Below are 25148 nucleotides of genomic sequence, written 5' to 3'. Positions count from 1 at the left end.
GACAAAGCAAGTGAACTGGAAGCCAACATCTACTACAAGTACAAGTAACAAAAGAGACAAAACAGATCAAATGATTTATTTTTGGTTTACTCTTTTATAGGAAGCTCTTTTATTTTTAAGCTCTAAAATCATTGTTGACTTTTTACTGCAGAAACAAACATTTGAGAAATTTGTGAACATTAGTTCTCTCAAAACTGGAAATTCTGTCATCATTTACTCACCCTGGTGTTTTCTTAAAATGTTCTTTCTTCTAACACAAAAAATTTTGAAGAATGATTGAATGATTAATTCAATCCAAAACAACATGAATGGACCCAACTGACTTATATCGACGAAATAACACGGAGACATTTTTCAGAATACTTTTTGTCTACCATGAAAGACAGAAAGAAAGAAACAAACAAAGAAAGAGCCATACAGGTTTAGAAAGACATGCGGGTAAGAAAATTTTGCCAGAATTTTCATTTTTTTGGATGAAGATCCCTATCCCTTTAAATATGGCAATACTAAGGAAGACGAAATAGCACCTTGAGTTGGTACTGCACTTTTATAATTCTGCAGTTTTCAAAGGTGACAGTCAGGTCACGTAGAAGCTTCAGGTTCACTATGAAATTTTGCTTTTCTCCAGATGGGATGCGATCTTTAGTCTCTTGGACTATGTATCTTAATCTTCTTTTAGTTCTCCCACCAGCAATGAACTTCTGTTGCTGCATGAGGCTGTACTTTAACTTGATGTCACGAGATGAAGAGTTGTCAACATCAACAAAAAATGCGATTGTTTCACCTGCAGAAATAATAAGGAAAAACGGAGCAATTCCAATAGGGTCCTCACACCATTGGTGCTCGGTCCCTAATTAGAGACAATATATATTAGTAAAAAAAACAGAAAAAAATAGACAAACTGAGATTGGCATTATAGACTCTTCAGTTTAGGCAGCTTTGACTGAGGTGTTTGAGAGCTACACAGGTGATCACCTTGCATATAGCCAGATTTGTCTGTTGTTGCAGTCAGTGATATTTATCCTGAGCTGAATAGTTTAATCTTCTTGTCTTGCGTGCCACATTGTGGTTGCTGCATGAACAAAAAAAAAAATAAAAATCAAAACAAAACAATATGTATATATATATATATTTAAATCAAGTAAGCAGTTACATAATCTCTCTATTTATCAATAGATGAGTGCCAAAGAGTCAAACATGGAATTATAATTCATACCTGTAAATGATAATTGGTCCCATCATTCCTGGGCACAAAGGTTAATTCCCTTCCTCTAGTAGATGTTGGCTTCCAAGGCCTCTTCAGCTTTACCATCAAGATGTACCTAACCCAGCCATGAAATTCTTTGAAAGATGGAGGCATATATCTGAAATTAAGACAAAATAAAAATCTTTAGTTTCTTATAAATAACTGACAAGTATTATAGTGCATAATATGGTCATGCATATGCATTAGCAAGTAAATAAAACCATTGTCACTTGTAAAATAATAGGTTTTGAATTAGAAAAATAGTTGTTCATATTTTACTATTAGCACATACTATTAAAGCAAACATTCTAGAATAATAAGCAAATAATATGATTTTATTAAAGCAAATATTGTCTAATACTATGCGGTCAATATGACTAGCATCTGCTTTTTCAGAGGATTATGATTTGGGGGTTAGTTTTGCTCTTACTATCATAACATACTGATAGGGATTGTTTTCTGTACATTGTGTTTATGGGCTGTGAATCACACCTGGCAAATATTGTTTTTATTTCACTGTGCACATATTTACACAATAAATAACAACAACCATTGAAGTACCATTGAAGATCGTATTTTGTCACTCACTTTTGAGGCAGCTGAAATCTGAATGGAAAAACATGACATCCTGGTCTAATGACTGGTCCATCTGAGAAACATAAGGCTTAGTATGGGTTAAAAGAGAGGTGTGATATTGTGACTTTTTCAACTAGCATAATTAGTCTGTTGTCACTATACACTCTTTTCCGTTTTCATGCGACTTATGAATATAAAAATTATGAATATAAAAATTATAAATATAAAAATGTGACCAATGGAATATAAAAAAAGATTATATAAAAGATTTATAAAAATACCCATGTATGTGTGGACTAGGCCTTAGTTCAGTTCATGGAGCTCTTTCCTAACGATCATTGAAAGCTAGTGGTTGAAATGGGTACTGCAGTCGAAATTCAACATATTGAAGAGAGTTGTCCCCCGTTGTCAATTGAACTGAGTTTGCGTTTTCAATATTTATTTCCAACTCACACAGGAATGCCTATCCTTCCCCCACATTTCTATTTCATAGTTCTATATTCTTAACTTCATATTTGAAATATAAATTTAATGCAACTGTTATTCCTGTTTAAAACCACTTCTGTTATACTTTGTGTAACTACTCATTTCCATGGTATACAAGCTTCAGTATCACCTTTGTAAAGATGCCATAAGGAGAAAAAGCATAAATAATACTGACGTCATTATTATAGATGAGGTTGATTTTCATAATTTCACTTGCAGATTTATCTGCCGTGTAGACCTACAGTACATGTTGGTTCAATCTGTGAAAACTGATGCTCCACCCTGCGGCTGCAGGAACTCTTGCTTTCTTCTGTGTCTTGCTTTAATCGCTTGTGTGTGAACGAATTACGATGGGTTCTGCTGCCCTCTAGTGGTTTGTTGGAGAACAGTAATTCGAAACCAATTTCGAAACCAAAGATATAAACAATAGCCTCTAGTTATAATTTTCCTGGTCGGAGCTGAATTATATTGTTTACATTAACTTATTTTTTCTAAGAAGATCGTTTCAATGTGAGTCTGTGTAACCTATACAATACAAAGTCACATAGCATATGACAAGTAGCCTACCGGTCCCTGTGAAAAGTAAATTGCTAAAATGTTAACTTTAAACATTTTCACGTTAAACAACTAGCAACAAGTTTAGCAACTAACATTAATGTTAAAGTAGACTAAAAGTGCTTTAGACTCTGAAAATGTTTACCTGGTGTGTGCATGGTTGAAATATGGTTGAAAAACACAGCACAGTTTTCATAAATGAATTCAATAAACTAGAAGACATTGTTGAAATGGTCAGTAGAGAAAAGTAAACATGGGTTGGGCTGATCTGTCAGAGACTGTTGACATCAAGGAACTTTACTTTGTGTGCAAGTGTGTTGGGGGATGAGGATGTATGATCAAAATCTCATTTGAATTTACCTATGCATGGTGATATAGATGCATAATTACAACACAGAACTAAAACTTAAAATGTTTTGAGTTTATGTAGAGTGTAGTATCTGCTTCTTCTTTTTTTTTTTGATGAAAAACATTCCAATGTTTTTGATATCTTCATGTTAAGATGCATGAAAGTTTCAAGTGCAGAGATTTATTTTAATATTTAGACTTTATATGTGAGATAAATAATTTTTTTGACATAGGGGGTTAAAGTATTTGATGCCTAGAGATTTTTGTGTATGTTGAGAGTCTAATAATAATAAATCAGAACAGATGTGTGGGACTAATTAACAACCATGGAAACTAACTAGGGAACACAGGCAAACTCAGGTAGACAGAAACAGGAAAAACAGAAACAAAACACATGCACTATACACATGACAGTAACTTTGTAAAGAAACTAGTGCAAATATGTAAAGGTTTTTAGCAATTACAGTTCATAGATCATTTTAACATGAAGGGAGGTCAAAAGTGAAAATTTAGAACAACAACAGCAACAAAAAGCTGCAATATGTTCTAAAAAGAACAGCATGCAGTACTATCAGATTCAGCTAAATAAGTTTTAGTTGGAGTGGTTAGAGATAAAGTCCCAAGAACTGCAGCTAGATTCCCTGTAAAATGAAGAAAAGTCCTAGTTTATAAGGCACAATGAAAAATGCTGAGCTAAAATTATGCAGCTAAGACCATAAAGTTATAATTGACAAATCATAAGTGGTAGTCAGACGTTTGTCTGGTGAAGGAGACTAATAAGGCAAATTAGGATAGGATTCTAATGTTTTTTCATTTGGATCATAAACTGGTGCAGATGGAGTCGGATGGAAACCAGGCAGCATTGCATTTGGATCTGGATAAACCTCTGCAGCAGCTCCTGGATGGGGTAGAGCTGTAGGGTCATACAGATTGGGGTAAAGTTCTGAATATGAAGGTGGTTGTTCACCAGGACAGGGCACAAGGTTAGGCTGATGTGGCGGATATGGCTGGAATATAGCAGGTGGGCCTTGACAGGGAGGATATTGTTGGTCAGCTGGAAGAATAACCACAGGGAAAATAACTTCTGGATCTGAGGAAAAAGACACATCCAGAGACACCTGAAAGACAATAAGGGACAGAAGTCAAGTGAACTGGAAGCCAACACTGGAAGCCAACTACAAGTAACAAAAGAGCCTACAGATCATCCACTGGCTCTGCACCACTATACCTAAACCCACTACTTCAGACTTATGCGCCCTCCAGAAGCTTGCGTTCTGCAAGTGAATGGCGTCTTGTGGTGCCATCCCAAAGGGGCACAAAATCACTCTCACGGACCTTCTCCTGGTCTGTTCCTGGTTGGTGGAATGACCTACCACGCTCTATCCGAGCAGCCGAGTCTTTAGCTATTTTCAAAAAACTGCTAAAGACATATCTTTTTCGTCAACACTTGACCCAGTAATATAGCACTTTTTTAATTTATATTTTACTTTTCTTTTCTCAATTTTCTATTTTTTTCTACATCTATTTGCGTATATATTTATAAAAAAAAAACAAAAAAAAACAACAACAACCTTGCTACGAGCACTTTACTGATGAAACTGTGACATGACACAGCACTTACATACTGTTGTACTCATGTTGATTTGATTGCTTCTACTATTCTCATTTGTAAGTCGCTTTGGAGAAAAGCGTCTGCTAAATGACTAAATGTAAATGTAAATGTGAGAGAAAAGAGATCCAATTTTTTTTATTTTTGCTTTACTCTTTTAGGAAGTCATCTTTTTAAGCTCTAAAATCAATGTTGACTTTTACGGCATGAAGTAACAAACATTTGAGAAATTTGTGAACATTATTTCTCTCAAAACTGAAAATTCTGTCATCATTTACTCACCCTGGTGTTTTCTTAAAATGTTAAAATCGTCTAATACAAAAGATTTTGAAGAATTGTTGAATGATCAATTCAATCCAAAACAACATGAATGGACCCAGCTGACTTATATGTACAAAATAACACTGAGACATTTTTCAGGATACTATTTGTCTTCCACATAAGAAAGAAAGAAAGCCATACAGGTTTAGAAAGACATGAGGGGGAGTGAATGAAGAAAATTTTGCCAGAATTTTCATTTTTTGGATGAACTATTCCTTTAAATATGGCAATACAAAGGAAGACGAAATAGCACCTTGAGTTGGTACTGCACATTTATAATTCTGCAGTTTTCAAAGGTGACAGTCAGGTCACGTGGAAGCTTCAGGTTCACTATGAATTCTTGCTTTTCTCCAGATGGGATGCGATCTTTAGTCTCTTGGACTATGTATCTTAATCTTCTTTTAATTCTCATGCCAGCAATGAACGTCTGTTGCTGCACGAGGCTGTGCTTTAACTTGCCGTCACAAGATGAAAAGTTGTCAATATCAACAAAAAATATGATTGTTTCACCTACAGAAATAATAAGGAAATAGAGACAACATACATTAGTTTAAAAAAAAAAAAAAAAAACAGATTGGCATTATAGACTCTTCAGTTTAGGTAGCTTTGACTGAGACGCTTGAGAGCTACACAGGTGATTACCTTGCATATAGCCAGTTTTGCCTGTTGTCACTGTCATTGACATTTTTCCTGAGCCAAAAAGTTTAATTTTCTTGTCTTGTGTGCCATATTGTGGTTGCTGCATGAAAAAAAAAAAGGGGGAACATTTTTTTGAAATGATTAAACTAAAATTAGATTTCTTCTAAGCTCTAACTTTAATTTGAAAGCAAATGATTTAAATCACATTACTTGAGTTCTGATGACAGCATAAGCAGTTACATAATCTCTCTATTTATCAATAGATGAGCGCCAAAGAGTCAAACATGGAATTATAATTCATACCAGTAAATGATCATTGGTCCCATCATTCCTGGGCACAAAGGTTAATTCTGCACATGTTGCAGATGTTGGCTTCAAAGGCCTCTTCAGCTTGACTGTCATGACGTATCTAACCCAAGCATTAAATTCTTTGAAAGATGGAGGCATATTTCTGAAATTAAGGTAAAATAATAATCTTTGGTTACTCACAAATGACTGACAAACATTATGGTCATGCATGCAATTCATATGTGTTAGCAAGTAAATAAAACCATTGTCACTTGTGTGATAATAGGTTTTTAATTTAATAAGAATAACAGTTTGTTCATATTTTACTATTAGCACAAGTACAATATTATTAAAGCAAACATTCTAGACTAATATGCAAATAATATTATTTTATTAAAGCAAATATTGTCTAAAAATATGCAATCAATATGACTGGCATCTGCTGTTTGGGGGGTCTTATTGATTTGGGGGTCATTTAAGATCAAAACTTACTAATAGGGAATGTATTCTGTACATTTTGTTTATGTGATGTGATTCACACTTGCCGAACATTTTTCACACTGAACATATTTACACAATAAAGGAAAACTACCATTGAAGATGCATTTTGAAAGACACAGCAATTCTCACTTTTGAGGCAGCTGAAATCTGAATGGAAAAACAGAGTTGTGATATTGTTAGTATTTCAACAAGCTAGTCTACTGTCACTAAATGCTCTTTTCAAGTTTTGTGTAACACACACACACACACACATATATATATATATATATATATATATATATATATATATATGCATATGTCCTGCAATTTATTAAATTAATCAATAAATATAATGTACTAATTAGTGCAGAAATTGAAGTTATGAAAAACCTTACTTACAAGTTTCTCCACTTACAAGTGTGATATTCCTTTCTTGTCCTGTATAGATGTCACAGCCATGAAATACTAGTCAAATATTATTTCCATTCTTACTACATCATTTCTTTACTCTTTAATTTTTTTTTTTCAAAACATGATCTGTCCCTACTTTGGCTTGTAAGTTCACTATGAGGATTTATGATGTCCTGTTGTATGAATATACACATAATATTTTATGATAAATAATACACAACTAGAAGTACTACTATCAATGCTATTATATATATATATATATATATATAATATATATAATATATATATATATATATATATATATATGCGCAACTTCACCTTTCTTCGAGCTCTCTTGAATGAAGTATTGCTTTAGTTTGAAGTATCTCTCATGGTCACGGTAGGTTCTTTCGTTATCACCTGATTTTTCAGTCCAGCGCACGTTTGCATCTCCCTTCAGCTTCACAAAAAAAAAAAAAAAAAAAAAAGAAAAAAAAAAAAAAAAAAACTGTCCACATCTATTTCTTTGGTCACTTCCAAAACAACTTGATCCTCCACAATGTCCCCACTAGTAAAAGTATTGCTTTCATTAATCTTGTTGTAATGAAGACTGAGGACTTTGATGGATCCAGACATTTTTTGTTTCTATGTACGTAAACTAGACATTCAAAGACAGCTACACAGAATGTTTGCTCTTCCCGTTCTCGTGGACGAAGCAGGAGTGACAAAGTTCATGCTTCGGAAAAAATTAAAAAAAAAATGTTTTGAGGGTGTGGCACTTCCTACACCTGGTAAGCACATATCTTTTAGTTCAGAGTTCACTGTGATAGATGGAGACCAGATTGAATGGGGGACCTGATGGTTCATCTTCTGTTCTGGTAAACATTGTTTTTAATAAGGGTTACACCCCATCTAGGGGTAAAGGACGCAACAGGAAAAAAAGGAAAAGAACTTGATAATTGTTACAGAACACAGACTCACAACGAAGTTGTAATGAATAAGACAGTTTATTTTGTAGAAGCAGATAACGGACACAAGCAGGTGAATATGGTAATTCCAGCAGTGAATGCAATAATGATAGGAATACTGACAGTTCGTTTCTTTGTAGATGGTTGATGAGGTCGTGGATAAGAGCAGCTGAAGAACACACTTAGGCAAGGCTGGAGAATGGTCGGAGTCCAGAGGAGAAGACACTGGAGATACGGGAACACAGGACGACAATGGAGACACGGAGGAACAGGAGAGACGATGGCGGGATATAGCATACACAGTCCACAGGTAAGTGAAAAAAGGTGAGTCCTACTCAAAACGAGACCAGACAAAGTGCCAGAGTGAAGTGTGTGCTTATATGCTGCTGTTGTGATGAGGAGATGATGATCAGGTGCAGGTGATTAGTACTCTGGTGACAGTGATCTCTGTGATTGGGTGGTGATGGAGCCTTTTTGACCTCTGTCAATAATAAAACTGTAAATGTTTAAAATAATAATAATAATAATAATAATAATAATGATAAAGTCATAGAAATTGGGGTTTTGACTTGAGGAGCAGACAAGGCTAAAAACAAACAGAAAAGCTAAACAGCATTTCCCTTTATCCAAACTTCACAAAAGAAAATACAATTTCCTTAACTCCCTAAGCATAAACAATAAATAAAGTCAAAACAAAAATGGTGTCAGACTCCCTACTTCCTAAATCTTATGTAGCCTACAAATGGAATATTTACAAAGACAATACTAAAATCAAGGTCAGTAAACAGACAGTAGTTGTAATCACAAATATCCAAACTATTCAATCATGCAAACCATCTTTCAAACAAGCAATCACACAAAACACTCTCTCAAATCACTCAAAATGACTAAAACAAAATACTAACAAACGTAAATAAGAACAATGGCAACTGCAGCAAGCGAACAACAAGGCTGACAAGAGAAGTAAGGACAGGTTGTTTTATAGCAGTGCTTCTTAAACCTGTCCTGAGGACTCCCACCACTGTACTTTTTGAATGTCTCCCTCATCTAACACATCTGATTCAACTCATTAGTTCATTAGTAGAGACTGCAAGACTAAAATTGGGTGAGACCAATGAAGGAGATATAGGCTACAGCCTAGTTCGCTGGTTTATTTCACAGCACAGTGAGCAGGCATTTGTTCAGTATGGCACAGTGGGTATTGCATTCCTGCGCAGCGTCGAAGTTCCACTTTGAAGGATAACATCTTAGGTTACGTATGTAACCCAATTCCCTGAAAAGGGGAATAAGGCGCTGCATCATGTTTACATACTTCAAGGGTTAGCTCACCCAAAAATGAAATTTCTGTTATTATTTTCTCACCCTCATGTCATTCCAAACCTGTAAGACCTTCGTTCATCTTTGGAACACAAATTAAGATATTTTTGATGAGATCCGAGAAGTTTTTTTTTTTTTTTTTTAAATCCCCCATAGCAGTGGTTCCCAATCACGTTCCTGGAGGCCCCCCAACACTGCATATTTCGTATCTCTAGTTTGTCTGACACACCCATTTCATGTCTTGAAGTCTCTACTAATGAGCTGATGATCTGAATCAGAATTGTTTGATTAAAGAGACATGGAAAACATGCAGTGTTGGGGGGCCTCCAGGTTGTGGTTGGGAACCCCTGCCCCATAGAAAGCAACGTAATTACGGTCATTCGTAGTCCAGAAAAGTAGTAAAGACATCGTTAAAATAGTCCATTTGACTACAGTGGTTCAACCTTAATGTTATGAAGCAACGAGAATACAAATAAAACAAACCTCTTGGATTTCATCAAAAAAATATCTTAATTTGTGTTCTGAAGATGAATGAAGGTCTTACGGGTGTGAGAACACGTCTCCACTGCTCTAGAGTTCAGTGGCGGCGTGCTTTACACCACTGCGTCCGACGCTTTGCATTACACTTGGTGATGTAAGGCTTGGATGCAGCTGCTCGGCGTTGGAAACCCATTCCATGAAGCTCTCTATGCACTGTTCTTGAGCTAATCTGAAGGCCACACAAAGTTTGGAGGTCTGTAGCTATTGACTCTGCAGAAAGTTGGCGACTTCTGAGCACTGTGCGCCTCAGCATGCGCTGAATGATTTTACGTGGCGTACCACTTTGTGGCTGAGTTGCTGTTGTTCCCAATTGCTTCCACTTTGTTATAATACCACTAACAGTTGACCGTGGAATATTTAGTAGTGAGGAAATTTCACGAATGGACTTATTGCACAGGTGGCAACCTATCACGGTACCACACTTGAATTCACTCAGCTCCTTAGAGCGACCCATTCTTTCACAAATGTTTGTAGAAGCAGTCATGCCTAGGTGCTTGATTTTATACACCTGTGGCCATGGAAGTGATTGAAACACCTGAATTCAATGATTTGGAGGGGTGTCCCAATACTTTTGGCAATATAACGTACCTGTTGCTGTCTGTCATTAATGTTAATCAAAGAACAAAAGAAAATCATTTACTGATCTTGACTGAATACCTTTTGTAGCTTTAGCAAAAAAAATAAGTTATTGTAAAATAATCAAGGCTGAAATCAAGACTGAGAAGTAGTGACATGGATTAAAACAATTATTTTATCATAATTTCACATCGTAAGTCTGGTGAAGGAGACTAATAAGGCACATTAGAAGAGGATTCTTTAGTGCTTTGATTTGGATCATAAACTGGTGCAGATGGAGTCGGATGGAAACCGGGCAGCATGGCATTTGGATCTGGATAAACCTCTGCAGCAGCTCCTGGATGGGGTAGAGCTGTAGGGTCATACAGATTGGGGTAAAGTTCTGCATATGGAGGTGGTTGTCCAGCAGGACAGGGCACAAGGTTAGGCTGAGGTGGCAGATATGGCTGGAATCCTACAGGTGGGCCTTGACAGGGAGGACATTGTTGGTCAGCTGGAAGAATAACCACAGGAAATTTGACTGTTGGATCGAAGGCGAAAGACACATCCAGATAGACCTGAAAGACAATCAGGGACAGAATAGTTTAAGAGAACTGTGACACTATGTGTTGAAGTTACAAAGGAGAGAAAACAAATATTATTATTTTTTCTTTACTCTTTGTTAGAAAATCTTGTCTATGCTGTTAAATCAATGTTGTTATAGCCTCTTTTAGCTCACAAATTAAAAAGCATTTGAGAATTTGTGAAAATTAAAGGCATGGTTGCCTAATTTCTTTCATTTACTCGCCATTATGTTGTTTCAAACCTGTATGACTTTCTTTCTTCTGCAGAACACAAAAAAAGATATTCTGAAATTTAAAAAATGTTTCAGCTGTTTCAATTATTATTATTATTATTATTATTTTTTTTTTTTTTTTTAGTGTTCCAAAGAAGAAAGAAAGTCGTACAGGTTTGAAATGACATGAGGGCGAGTAAATTTTAATTTTGGGGTGAACTATCACTTTAAATATGGCAATACTAAAGAAGATGAAGTAGCACCTTGAGTTTATACTGCACTTTTATAATTCTGCAGTTTTCAATGGTGACAGTCAGGTCACGTGGAAGGTTCATGTCCACTATGAATTTTGTCTTTTCTCCAGATGGGATGCGATCTTTAGTTTCCTTGACTATATCCTTAAATTTTATTTTAGTTTTCCCTTCAGCCTTGAACTTCTGTTTCTGCTTGAGGCTGTACTTTAGCTTGACGTTACGAGATGAAGAGTTGTCAACATCAACAGAAACTCGGATTGTTTCACCTGCAGCAATTACAAGGAATTAGAGACAACATTTATCAATAATGGGAAAAAAAAGACAAAATGACTATAGCTGGGTTTTCCATCCAAGTTGCTAATTTAATTTAAGTAAAATCTATTTGCAGATAAAGCAGTGTTTCCATTCAGTGTGTTCAGGAGAACAAAGCAGTCACATTCAGAGAAATTGGAGTTAAATATCAATGGAAATGGAAGTCAAAAAAATTAGTTGTCAGCCTTTCACTTCAGTATTTCAGAATTACTATTTTTTAGATTTAAGATACTATGCAAAGTTATTGCTCTACTGTTGTCTGAATTATTTAGTCCCATGACTTTTCTGATGCATATCAAGGAATTTATTCAGTAAATTTGTTTTAATCACAGTTTATGCCCATGTCTTCTTACCTAATAAAAAATTTACCCACCTTCAGTGACTGTATATTTTTTTATGCAAATTTTATTTGTGACCGTACATGTTTTTATGCAAATTTGGGACATTTTATTTGTATGTTGCTGTCTACATCCAGGATTTTTATGCAATATCTCAAAATGTGTATACAACTATGTTGATGGAAACCCGGCTATTGGCATTACAGGCTAGTTTAGGCAGCTTTGACTGAGGTGTTTGAGAGCTACACAGGTGATCACCTTGCATATAGCCAGTTTTGTCTGTTCTTACTGTCATTGACATTTTTCCTGAGCCGAAAAGTTTCATCTTCTTATCTTCTGTGCCAGATAGTGGTTGCTGTATAACAACATATTGAAATGAGTAAACTAAAATCACATTACATTTCCTCTGAGCTCTAGGTCACAAGCAAATGGTTTAAATCACAGTTCTGATGATAGTATAAGCAGTTACATAATCTCTCTATTTATTAATAGATGAGTGCCAAAGAGTCAAACATGGTATTATAATTCATACCAGTAAATGATCATTGGTCCCATCATTCCTGGGCAAAAAGGATAATTCTGTACATGTAGTAGATGATGACTTCCATGGCCTCTTCAGCTTTACTGTTATGACGTACTTAACCGAGCCATGAAATCCTTTAAAAGATGAAGGCATATTTCTGAAATTAAGGTAAAATAAAAATATTTAGGTTCTCACAAATGACTGACAAGCATTATAGTGCATAATATTGTCATGTATGTATTAGCAAAAAGTATGTATGTATGTATGTATGTATATAATATTTTTTAGCCATTGCCACTGTATGATAATAGGTTTTTAATTTATTCCAAATAATTTGGAATAATTTAACATACCTGCATATACTTTATAACTTTTTTACGTCACAACACATGCAGAATATTATTAAATCAAATATTCTAGAATAATGAACAATGAATATGACTGACATTTGCTTTTTCAGAAGATGATGATGCAGTAGGTCATTGATAATACAATCAATGACCTACTGATTGAATTGGGTGGAAGTAGGATGCAGCAAAGGGAGTTTCCCCATCCAGGTAGTCAGCTTCGACGCAATGTCTCATTCCCTACTCTCTGGGAACCATTACATGAGTAACTCTTACTTATTCTTATTGTAAGCTCTTGCTTATTCACCCATTTGTTCTCTATATTGTGTTTATGGGTTGTGAATTACACATGCCAAATATCGTAATTATTTCACTGTGCACATATTTAAAAAATAAAGAACAACTACCATTGGAATACCATTGAAGACTGTATTTTATCACTCACTGTTGAGGCAGCTGAAATCTGAATGGAAAAACATGACTTCCTGGTCTAATCACTGGTCCATCTGAGAAGCATAATTGTTTGTATGGGTCAAAAGAGGGTTGTGTTCCTTTTTAAACAAGAATAATTAGTCTACTGTCAGCAAACAATCTTTTCAGGTTTCATGCAAGATTTTATGTCATTTAGTTTTATGTAATTTATTTATTAGTGCAAAGTATAAATGAAAACCCGTCACTTACAAGTCTCTCCAATTACAAGAGTGGTATTCTTTTCACTTTGTCCTGTAGACATCACAGTAAGAAATACAAGTAGTCAGTTAGGATTTCCCAATCTTATTACACACACACAACTTCTCTTTTTTTCCCCAAACATGATCAGTTCCTACTTTGAAAATTCACTATGAGCATTTATTTTATATATGTCCTGTAGTAGTACATGTGTGTATTATTTAATTATATAATAATTTAATATATTAAATAGTATGTAGTATACTACTACTACGATTTATAGGCCCGGTTTCACAGACAGGGCTTAGCCTAAACCAGGATTAAGTCTTAGTTCAATTAGGGCATTTAAGTAGCTTTTATAAACGTTCACTAGAAAAAAAAACAAAACAAAAAAAAAACACATTACTGGTGGTGTGCATCTTGAGACAAAACATGGTACAACAGTTCAAACATGCATTTTAATCTAGGACTAGCTTAAGCCTTGTCTGTGAAACCAGGGGTATAATCATTTAATATTTTGTGCAACTTACCTTTTTTCGAGCTCTCTTGAATGAAGTATTGCTTTAGTTTGAAGTATCTCTCATGGTCGCTGTAGGTTGTTTCGTCATCGCCTGATCCTTCAGTCCAGCTCACGTTCGCGTCTCCCGTCAGCTTCACAAAAAAACGATTCACCTTTATTTCTTTGGTCACTTCCAAAACAACTCGCCCCTCCACAATGTCCCCACTAGTAAAAATATTGCTTTCGTTAATGGGGTCATAATGGATATTAAGCTCTTTGATGGATCTTGACATTTTATGTACATATACACAATAGCTACACAGCACGCAGGCTCTTCTCGTTCTCGTAGGAGAAGCGGGACTGACATTCTATTTACAATAAAGCACAGGTTGAGGGAGTGGCACTTCCAATATAATTGCATAACTATATCTAACTATTACTACATTACACAGTGGTTTGTTATGTTCAGTGCAGTCTTATGGTTTAGTCTGCGTGGTGTCAACCAGAGCCGTTGAAAAACAGAGTTGCGACACTCCCATAGACTGCCATAAAAACTTTGGAATGCGGTAGTAACGCGTGTCGTGGAGCAGCCAATAGTTCCAAACACTGATAGTTCCAGCACTGAACTCCACACATTTTCGATGTTTCTGAAGTACGCTCGCTGGTAAGTTGATGAAATTACTGTATTTTCGATATTTGAACGCATTAGCCGACCTCTCATGAATCTAAATAATAGTTGTATTTTATGTAGCCAGCTTTAGTTAATGTTTATTGGAGGTAGGTAGACTCTTAATTGCTGCTAGCTTAAGTAATAATCTGATATTGGGCTACATTTACCTCAAATTTTCTTCAAGTTCGTTGGCATACAACGTTTATCGTCGGCTATATGATTTGTTGTTAAAGTGATTAACACTTGTTTGCGACCGTGTAAGTACACCTGATTACAATTAACTTTAGCTAGCTTAACTAGAATGTTTGTTTGAACATATACAGTATAATTCTAGAAATCTAGGTTATTGGAAACTAAATAATTCACTTTTGTACCATGAAGATTATGTGAAACAAATCCAATCATTAATAAATAAATACTGGAAACAGGCAAATATTAAAAAGGAATATGGCAGGGTATGGGAACTATTAAAATTTGAAGTAAGAAAATGTAGTATTCAATTTCGAAAAAAATTGGCTATGAAAAAAAGAACACGTATTCAAGACATAATTAAAGAGATTTCAAATTTAACTCAAACACCCCACCCACCCAATAATGATATTTTAGAAAATTTGCAGAAGGAACTAAACCATATTTATCGAGAAAAAGCCAAAGGTGCTTTTGTAAGATCTAGAAGAAAATGGATGGAAGAAGGTGAAAGAAACAGTAAATATTTTTTTAATCTTGAAAAAAGGAATGCAGAAATGTGTCTGATTAGAAAGTTAAAAATTAATGACATTGTTACTGAAGACCTAGTTATGATTTCTGAATTTGTTTCTAAATATTATACAGATATCTATTCATTAGAAGAAGATCAAGATAATTCCATTCTTTTTAAAACAATTAGAAATCCAAAAATACTATCTTTAGAAAGTCAAATTGAATGTTCCCAAAATCTTTCTCTAAATGAAATTGAGTTATCCATTAAAGCACTAAAAAATAACAAATCCCCTGGAAATGATGGCCTTACTTCAGAATTTTATAAAGCTTTTATAGACGATATATCTAAATTCCTCTTAGCGGTATATGAAGAAGCCATCAACAAGGGATCCTTACCTACATCACTTAGACAGAGCGTCATCACCTTGATCCCTAAACCTCAAAAAGATAAACTAATACTAGAAAATTGGCGACCTATCTCATTATTAAATAATGATTATAAAATAATGGCAGCAGTTTTTGCCAAACGTATGAAAAATGCTTTAAATAAGATAATTGATTAAACTCAATGTGGATTTATGAAAGGACTTCATATATCCTCTAATATTCGTTTAGTTATTGATTTAGTACAATATAGCAATTTAATAAATGGAGATCCTTTAATACTTTTTCTAGATTTTAGAAAAGCTTTTGATACAGTAAGCCATAAGTTTATATTTGATTCCCTAAAACTCTTTGGTTTTGGACAATATTTCATCAAAAGTGTAAAAACTATGTACTATGGTAGTAATAGCTCTATTAAACTTGCTAATGGAACATCTCCCAGATTTGAAATAAACCGAGGCATCCGCCAGGGATGTCCAATTTCTGCATTTCTTTTTTTAGTTGTAGCTCAAGTGTTAAGTAATATGATAAACCAACACCCCTTTAAAGGAATTGAAATTCACGAAAGACAAATTAAAATATCGCAACTTACTAATGACACAACAATTTTTCTTGGTGATAGTACTGATGTACCTTTGGCTCTGAATATAATTAATAGCTTCTCAAAATTCTCTGGTTTGAATTTAAATTTGTCTAAATGTGAGATCCTACAACTCAAAAACTACAACCTATCCAATGTGTGTAATATTCCTGTTAAAAGTATAGTAACCTATTTGGGAATTAAAATTTCTAAAAATACTGATGTAATGGTCAACTCTAACTTTATTCATGTTATTGAACAAATGCAAAAGAAATATAACTCATGGTTAACAAGAGATCTTTCTATTCAAGGGAGAATTCTATTGAGTAAGGCAGAAGGTCTCTCGAGAGCAGCATACCTTTTTTCTTCTCTTAGTGCTCCAAAGGATATATGCTCACAAATGGATAAATTACTCTTTAATTTCATCTGGAGAAATAAACCTCATAAAATTAAAAAAAAATATCCTTGTTAATAAATTATCTGATGGTGGGTTAAATGTTCTTAATTTTACTATTTTCAACCAAATTCTAAAAATGAATTGGCTTAAAAACTTTTTAAAAAATCAAACAAGTATTTTTAATATAGTCCCTTATTTTTTACTTGAAAAACTTGGGGGTTTAAATTTTTTGTTGCAATGTCCTTATATAACTTGTAAACTTCCTATTGCTTTGGCAAATTATCATAAACAAGCATTACTCTTCTGCTCACTTTTGTACAAACACAATTTTTTGTGCTTATATGGAACAATGGTAGTATCATTCATAATAAGAAGTCATTGTACATGGATAATTGGGTTCAACACAACATTTTAATTGTTAACCAGCTTATTGACAAAAATGGGCAATTATATACATACCCTAACTTTATTTCAAAATATGTTTTTTTTGTGAATGAAAAAGAATATAACAAAGTAATTAAGGCTATCCCCAATGGCATAATAATGTTAACCAAATTCTCAGACATAGATGTTAATAATACAACCTTACAAAATCCTCAACTTTTTGTAAATGGTCTATCCTTTTTTGATAAACATTTTAATAATAACTTTATAAGAAATTCCTTTAATGTTGGATCCATTCCTTCATGTCAATCAAAATGGCTTAAACCTCATAGTATATCTTGGCACAGCATTTGGACTTTACCATATAAATATATCATTTCTAATAAAGTAAAAGAAATAATTTACAAAATTATTCATAGATGTTATCCTGTAAATGCAGCTATTAGTAGATATATTCATACTGTCTGTGATAAATGTACTTTTTGTAACACATCATCTGAGGATATTGAACATTTATTTCTTTATTGCCCTTTTTCTATTTCTTTTTGGATTGACTTTAAAATAGACATGACAAAAAAAATAAACAGAACTCTTAATTTAGAACCCCATGACATTTTACTTTGTTTTCAAAACCCACATTTTTCTCAAAAACAAAATTATGTTATTAATCTTTTAATTATTTTGGCAAAGTTTTATATTCATAAGACAAAAATAACTCAAAAGAAACCCTCATATATTACTTTTTATAACACCGATCTCACAATATATTTTGAAACTCTAATGAGATCACAGAACAAAAAGCTTATAAAAACAATACAAATTCTAAAGCTTTTCAAATTCATGTAACTGCCCTATATGTAGCACTTTTTATCCTATTTTTTTTTATTATTGTTTATTTTTTTTTGTATACATTTTCTTTTTGTATTTTAGTTATTGTTTGTACTCTTTGTTTTATATGCTTATGCTCTGATATGTATTACAATGTCTTATATTTGTCTTGTAAAATAAAAAAAAAAGACCCCCGTTGTCAATTGAACTGAGTTTGCGTTTTCAATATTTATTTCCAACTCACACAGGAATGCCTATCCTTCCCCCACATTTCTATTTCATATTTCTATATTCTTAACTTCATATTTAAAATATAAATTTAATGCAACTGTTATTCCTGTTTAAAACCACTTCTGTTATACTTTGTGTAACTACTCATTTCCATGGTATACAAGCTTCAGTATCACCTTTGTAAAGATGCCATAAGGAGAAAAAGCATAAATAATACTGACGTCATTATTATAGATGAGGTTGATTTTCATAATTTCACTTGCAGATTTATCTGCTGTGTAGACCTACAGTACATGTTGGTTCAAGCTGTGAAAACTGATGCTCCACCCTGCGGCTGCAGAAACTCTTGCTTTCTTCTGTGTCTTGCTTTAATCGCTTGTGTGTGAACGAATTACGATGGGTTCTGCTGCCCTCTAGTGGTTTGTTGGAGAACAGTAATTCGAAACCAATTTCGAAACCAAAGATATAAACAATAGCCTCTAGTTATAATTTTCCTGGTCGGAGCATTAATGTTAAAGTAGACTAAAAGTGCTTTAGACTCTGAAAATGTTTACCTGGTGTGTGCATGGTTGAAATATGGTTGAAAAACACAGCACAGTTTTCATAAATGAATTCAATAAATTAGAAGACATTGTTGAAATGGTCAGTAGAGAAAAGTAAACATGGGTTGGGCTGATCTGTCAGAGACTGTTGACATCAAGGAACTTTACTTTGTGTGCAAGTGTGTTGGGGGATGAGGATGTATGATCAAAATCTCATTTGAATTTACCTACGCATGGTGATATAGATGCATAATTACAACATACAATGTAAGACGTTTTGAGTTTATGTAGAGTGTAGTATCTGCCTTTTTTTTTTTTGATGAAAAACATTCCAATGTTTTTGATATCTTCATGTTAAGATGCATGAAAGTTTCAAGTGCAGAGATTTATTTTAATATTTAGACTTTATATGTGAGATAAATAATTTTTTTGACATAGGGGGTTAAAGTATTTGATGCCTAGAGATTTTTGTGTATGTTGAGAGTCTAATAATAATAAATCAGAACAGATGTGTGGGACTAATTAACAACCATGGAAACTAACTAGGGAACACAGGCAAACTCAGGTAGACAGAAACAGGAAAAACAGAAACAAAACACATGCACTATACACATGACAGTAACTTTGTAAAGAAACTAGTGCAAATATGTAAAGGTCTTTAGCAATTACAGTTCATAGATCATTTTAACATGAAGGGAGGTCAAAAGTGAAAATTTAGAACAACAACAGCAACAAAAAGCTGCAATATGTTCTAAAAAGAACAGCATGCAGTACTATCAGATTCAGCTAAATAAGTTTTAGTTGGAGTGGTTAGAGATAAAGTCCCAAGAACTGCAGCTAGATTCCCTGTAAAATGAAGAAAAGTCCTAGTTTATAAGGCACAATGATAAATGCTGAGCTAAAATTATGCAGCTAAGACCATGAAGTTATAATTGACAAATCATAAGTGGTAGTCAGACATTTGTCTGGTGAAGGAGACTAATAAGGCAAATTAGGATAGGATTCTAATGTTTTTTCATTTGGATCATAAACTGGTGCAGATGGAGTCGGATGGAAACCAGGCAGCATTGCATTTGGATCTGGATAAACCTCTGCAGCAGCTCCTGGATGGGGTAGAGCTGTAGGGTCATACAGATTGGGGTAAAGTTCTGCATATGGAGGTGGTTGTTCACCAGGACAGGGCACAAGGTTAGGCTGAGGTGGCGGATATGGCTGGAATCCTACAGGTGGGCCTTGACAGGGAGGATATTGTTGGTCAGCTGGAAGAATAACCACAGGGAAAATAACTTCTGGATCTGAGGAAAAAGACACATCCAGAGACACCTGAAAGACAATAAGGGACAGAAGTCAAGTGAACTGGAAGCCAACACTGGAAGCCAACTACAAGTAACAAAAGAGCCTACAGATCATCCACTGGCTCTGCACCACTATACCTAAACCCACTACTTCAGACTTATGCGCCCTCCAGAAGCTTGCGTTCTGCAAGTGAACGGCGTCTTTTGGTGCCATCCCAAAGGGGCACAAACTCACTCTCACGGACCTTCTCCTGGTCTGTTCCTGGTTGGTGGAATGACCTACCACGCTCTATCCGAGCAGCCGAGTCTTTAGTTATTTTCAAAAAACTGCTAAAGACATATCTTTTTCGTCAACACTTGACCCAGTAATATAGCACTTTTTTAATTTATATTTTACTTTTCTTTTCTCGATTTTCTATTTTTTTCTACATCTATTTGCGTATATATTTATAAAAAAACAAAAAACAAAAAAAAAAACAACCTTGCTACGAGCACTTTACTGATGAAACTGTGACATGACACAGCACTTACATACTGTTGTACTCATGTTGATTTGATTGCTTCTACTATTCTCATTTGTAAGTCGCTTTGGAGAAAAGCGTCTGCTAAATGACTAAATGTAAATGTGAGAGAAAAGAGATCAAATTTTTTTATTTTTGCTTTACTCTTTTAGGGAGTCATCTTTTTAAGCTCTAAAATCAATGTTGACTTTTACGGCATGAAGTAACAAACATTTGAGAAATTTGTGAACATTATTTCTCTCAAAACTGAAAATTCTGTCATCATTTACTCACCCTGGTGTTTTCTTAAAATGTTAAAATTGTCTAATACAAAAGATTTTGAAGAATTACTGAATGATCAATTCAATCCAAAACAACATGAATGGACCCAGCTGACTTATATGTACAAAATAACACTGAGACATTTTTCAGGATACTATTTGTCTTCCAGATAAGAAAGAAAGAAAAAAAGCCATACAGGTTTAGAAAGACATGAGGGGGAGTAAATGATGCCAGAATTTTCATTTTTTGGATGAACTATTCCTTTAAATATGGCAATGCAAAGGAAGACGAATAGCACCTTGAGTTGGTACTGCACATTTATAATTCTGCAGTTTTCAAAGGTGACAGTCAGGTCACGTGGAAGCTTCAGGTTCACTATGAATTCTTGCTTTTCTCCAGATGGGATGCGATCTTTAGTCTCTTGGACTATGTATCTTAATCTTCTTTTAATTCTCATGCCAGCAATGAACGTCTGTTGCTGCACAAGGCTGTACTTTAACTTGCCGTCACGAGATGAAAAGTTGTCAATATCAACAAAAAATATGATTGTTTCACCTACAGAAATAATAAGGAAATAGAGACAACATATATTAGTTTAAAAAAAAAAAAAGAAAAACAGATTATAGATTATGGCATTATAGACTCTTCAGTTTAGGTAGCTTTGACTGAGACGCTTGAGAGCTACACAGGTGATTACCTTGCATATAGCCAGTTTTGCCTGTTGTCACTGTCATTGACATTTTTCCTGAGCCAAAAAGTTTAATTTTCTTGTCTTGTGTGCCATATTGTGGTTGCTGCATGAAAAAAAAAAGGGGGAACATTTTTTGAAACGATTAAACTAAAATTAGATTTCTTCTAAGCTCTAACTTTAAGTTGCAAGCAAATGATTTAAATCACTTTACTTGAGTTCTGATGACAGCATAAGCAGTTACATAATCTCTCTATTTATCAATAGATGAGCGCCAAAGAGTCAAACATGGAATTATAATTCGTACCAGTAAATGATCATTGGTCCCATCATTCCTGGGCACAAAGGTTAATTCTGCACATGTTGTAGATGTTGGCTTCAAAGGCCTCTTCAGCTTGACTGTCATGACGTATCTAACCCAAGCATTAAATTCTTTGAAAGATGGAGGCATATTTCTGAAATTAAGGTAAAATAATAATCTTTAGTTACTCACAAATGACTGACAAACATTATGGTCATGCATGCAATTCATATGTGTTAGCAAGTAAATAAAACCATTGTCACTTGTGTGATAATAGGTTTTTAATTTAATAAGAATAACAGTTGTATATTGTTCATATTTTACTATTAGCACAAGTACAATATTATTAAAGCAAACATTCTAGACTAATATGCAAATAATATTATTTTATTAAAGCAAGTATTGTCTAAAAATATGCAATCAATATGACTGGCATCTGCTGTTTGGGGGGTCTTATTGATTTGGGGGTCATTTAATATCAAAACTTACTAATAGGGAATGTATTCTGTACATTTTGTTTATGTGATGTGATTCACACTTGCCGAACATATACACACTAAACATATTTACACAATAAAGGAAAACTACCATTGAAGATGCATTTTGAAAGACACAGCAATTCTCACTTTTGAGGCAGCTGAAATCTGAATGGAAAAACATGACATCCTGGTCTAATCACTGGTCCATCTGAGAAACATAAGGCTTGTTAGAATGGGTTAAAAGAGAGTTGTGACATTGTTAATATTTCAACAAGCTAGTCTACTGTCACTAAATGCTCTTTTCAAGTTTTGTGTAACACACACACACACACACACACACATTATATATATATATATATATATATATATGTCCTGCAATTTATTAAATTAATCAATAAATATAATGTACTAATTAGTGCAGAAATTGTGGAAATCTGCCTGCAAGGTATATGTATGAAAAACCTTACTTACAAGTTTCTCCACTTACAAGTGTGATATTCCTTTCTTGTCCTGTATAGATGTCACAGCCATGAAATACTAGTCAAATATTATTTCCATTCTTACTACATCATTTCTTTACTCTTTAATTTTTTTTTTTTTTTTTTCAAAACATGATCTGTCCCTACTTTGGCTTGTAAGTTCACTATGAGGATTTATTATGTCCTGTTGTATGAATATACACATAATATTTTATGATAAATAATACACAACTAGAAGTACTACTATCAATGCTATTATATATATATATATATATATATATATATATATATGCAACTTCACCTTTCTTCGAGCTCTCTTGAATGAAGTATTGCTTTAGTTTGAAGTATCTCTCATGGTCACGGTAGGTTCTTTCGTTATCACCTGATTTTTCAGTCCAGTGCACGTTTGCATCTCCCTTCAGCTTCACAAAAAAACTGTCCACATCTATTTCTTTGGTCACTTCCAAAACAACTTGCCCCTCCACAATGTCCCCACTAGTAAAAGTATTGCTTTCATTAATCTTGTTGTAATGAAGACTGAGGACTTTGATGGATCTAGACATTTTTTTTTTCTATGTATGTAGACTAGACATTCAAAGACAGCTACACAGAATGTTTGCTCTTCCCGTTCTCGTGGACGAAGCAGGAGTGACAAAGTTCATGCTTCAAAAAAAAAAAAAAAAAAAAAAAACTTTTGAGGGTGTGGCACTTCCTACACCTGGTAAGCACATATCTTTCAGTTCAGAGTTCACTGTGATAGAAGGAGACCAGATTGAATGGGGGACCTGATTGTTTACCAGAACAGAAGATGAACCTTGTTTTTAAATAAGGGTTACACCCCATCTAGGGGTAAAAGACGCAACAGGAAAAAAAAAGGAAAAGAACTTGATAATTGTTACAGAACACCGACTCACAACGAAGTTGTAATGAATAAGACAGTTTATTTTGTAGAAGCAGGTAACGGACACAAGCAGGGGAGTATGGTAATTCCAGCAGTGAATGCAATAATGATAGGAATACTGACAGTTCGTTTCTTTGTAAGATGGTTGAGGAGGTTGTGGATGAGAGCAGCAGAAGCACACACTTTGGCAAGGCTGGAGAATGGTCAGAGTCTGGAGAAGACACTGGAGATACAGGAACACAGGACGACAATGGAAACACGGAGGAACAGGAGAGACGATGGCGGGATATAGCATACACAGTCCACAGGTAAGTGAAAAAAGGTGAGTCCTACTCAAAACGAGACCAGACAAAGTGCCAGAGTGAAGTGTGTGCTTATATGCTGCTGTTGTGATGAGGAGATGATGATCAGGTGCAGGTGATTAGTACTCTGGTGACAGTGATCTCTGTGATTGGGTGGTGATGGAGCCTTTTTGACCTCTGTCAATAATAAAACTGTAAATGTTTAAAACAATAATAATAATAATAATAATAATAATAATAATAATGAATGTTATAATTATATTGAGAAAGTCATAGAAATTGGGGTTTTGACTTGAGGAGCAGACAAGAAATTTCATTGTCTGACACACCCATTTCATGTCTTGAAGTCTCTACTAATGAGCTGATGATCTGAATCAGATGTGTTTGATTAAAGAGACATGGAAAACATGCAGTGTTGGGGGGGCCTCCAGGAATGTGGTTGGGAACCCCTGCCCCATAGAAAGCAACGTAATTACGGTCATTCGTAGTCCAGAAAAGTAGTCCATTTAGTCCATTTGACTACAGTGGTTCAACCTTAATGTTATGAAGCAACGAGAATACAAATAAAACAAACCTCTTGGATTTCATCAAAAAATATCTTAATTTGTGTTCTGAAGATGAATGAAGGTCTTACGGGTGTGAGAACATGTCTCCACTGCTCTAGAGTTCAGTGGCGGCGTGCTTTACACCACTGCGTCCAACGCTTTGCATTACACTTGGTGATGTAAGGCTTGGATGCAGCTGCTCGGCATTGGAAACCCATTCCATGAAGCTCTCTATGCACTGTTCTTGAGCTAATCTGAAGGCCACACAAAGTTTGGAGGTCTTTAGCTACTGACTCTGCAGAAAGTTGGCGACTTCTGCGCACTGTGCGCCTCAGCATGCGCTGACCCCGCTCTGTGATTTTACGTGGCGTACCACTTCGTGGCTGAGTTGCTGTTGTTCCCAATTGCTTCCACTTTGTTATAATACCACTAACAGTTGACCGTGGAATATTTAGTAGTGAGGAAATTTCACGAACGGACTTATTGCACAGGTGGCAACCTATCACAGTACCACACTTTAATTCACTGAGCTCCTGAGAGCGACCCATTCTTTCACAAATGTTTGTAGAAGCAGTCATGCCTAGGTGCTTGATTTTATACACCTG

The 25148-nt window shown here is 34.7% G+C and overlaps 2 protein-coding genes and 1 pseudogene across 2 annotated transcripts; all 3 read right to left on the bottom strand.

Moving 5' to 3' along the window:
* LOC127512873 (arrestin domain-containing protein 4-like) lies at positions 1 to 10217 on the bottom strand (annotated as a pseudogene).
* A 279-nt stretch (positions 10218 to 10496) lies between these two features.
* LOC127513579 (arrestin domain-containing protein 3-like) lies at positions 10497 to 14554 on the bottom strand. Its single transcript, XM_051895481.1, has 7 exons — positions 14088 to 14554; positions 13570 to 13611; positions 13334 to 13394; positions 12551 to 12698; positions 12277 to 12373; positions 11378 to 11634; positions 10497 to 10896 (listed from the first exon to the last, which is right to left on the bottom strand). The coding sequence occupies exons 1-7, from the start codon at positions 14347 to 14349 to the stop codon at positions 10552 to 10554; spliced, it is 1212 nt and encodes a 403-aa protein (XP_051751441.1). The 5' UTR covers positions 14350 to 14554; the 3' UTR covers positions 10497 to 10551.
* A 4351-nt stretch (positions 14555 to 18905) lies between these two features.
* Positions 18906 to 23358, bottom strand: LOC127513581 (arrestin domain-containing protein 3-like). Its single transcript, XM_051895483.1, has 7 exons — positions 23097 to 23358; positions 22788 to 22826; positions 22464 to 22524; positions 21844 to 21991; positions 21546 to 21642; positions 21147 to 21403; positions 18906 to 20094 (listed from the first exon to the last, which is right to left on the bottom strand). Exons 1-7 carry the CDS (start codon positions 23356 to 23358, stop codon positions 19750 to 19752), a joined length of 1209 nt encoding a protein of 402 aa, XP_051751443.1. The 3' UTR covers positions 18906 to 19749.
* Between the last annotated feature and the right edge of the window lie 1790 nt (positions 23359 to 25148).

Source organism: Ctenopharyngodon idella, chromosome 5 (genome assembly GCF_019924925.1).
Source record: "Ctenopharyngodon idella isolate HZGC_01 chromosome 5, HZGC01, whole genome shotgun sequence".
Classification (NCBI taxonomy): Eukaryota; Metazoa; Chordata; class Actinopteri; order Cypriniformes; family Xenocyprididae; genus Ctenopharyngodon; species Ctenopharyngodon idella.
Note: the sequence above shows the minus strand (reverse complement) of the source record. Positions and strands in the feature narration are given on the sequence as shown.

Excerpts from the sequence above, each read along its gene's own strand:
- LOC127513581 (XM_051895483.1), bottom strand. The coding sequence starts at position 23,358 with ATGTCTAGATCCATCAAAGTCCTCAGTCTTCATTACAACAAGATTAAT. Across the intron at positions 22,525-22,787 it reads ACTTGTAAGTGGAGAAACTT|ATGGACCAGTGATTAGACCA; the intron begins GTAAGTAAGGTT and ends TATGTTTCTCAG. Across the intron at positions 21,643-21,843 it reads GGACCAATGATCATTTACTG|CAACCACAATATGGCACACA; the intron begins GTACGAATTATA and ends TTTTTCATGCAG.
- LOC127513579 (XM_051895481.1), bottom strand. The coding sequence starts at position 14,349 with ATGTCAAGATCCATCAAAGAGCTTAATATCCATTATGACCCCATTAAC. Across the intron at positions 13,612-14,087 it reads TCAAGAGAGCTCGAAAAAAG|GACAAAGTGAAAAGAATACC; the intron begins GTAAGTTGCACA and ends TGATGTCTACAG. Across the intron at positions 12,699-13,333 it reads AGATTTCAGCTGCCTCAACA|AAATATGCCTTCATCTTTTA; the intron begins GTGAGTGATAAA and ends CCTTAATTTCAG.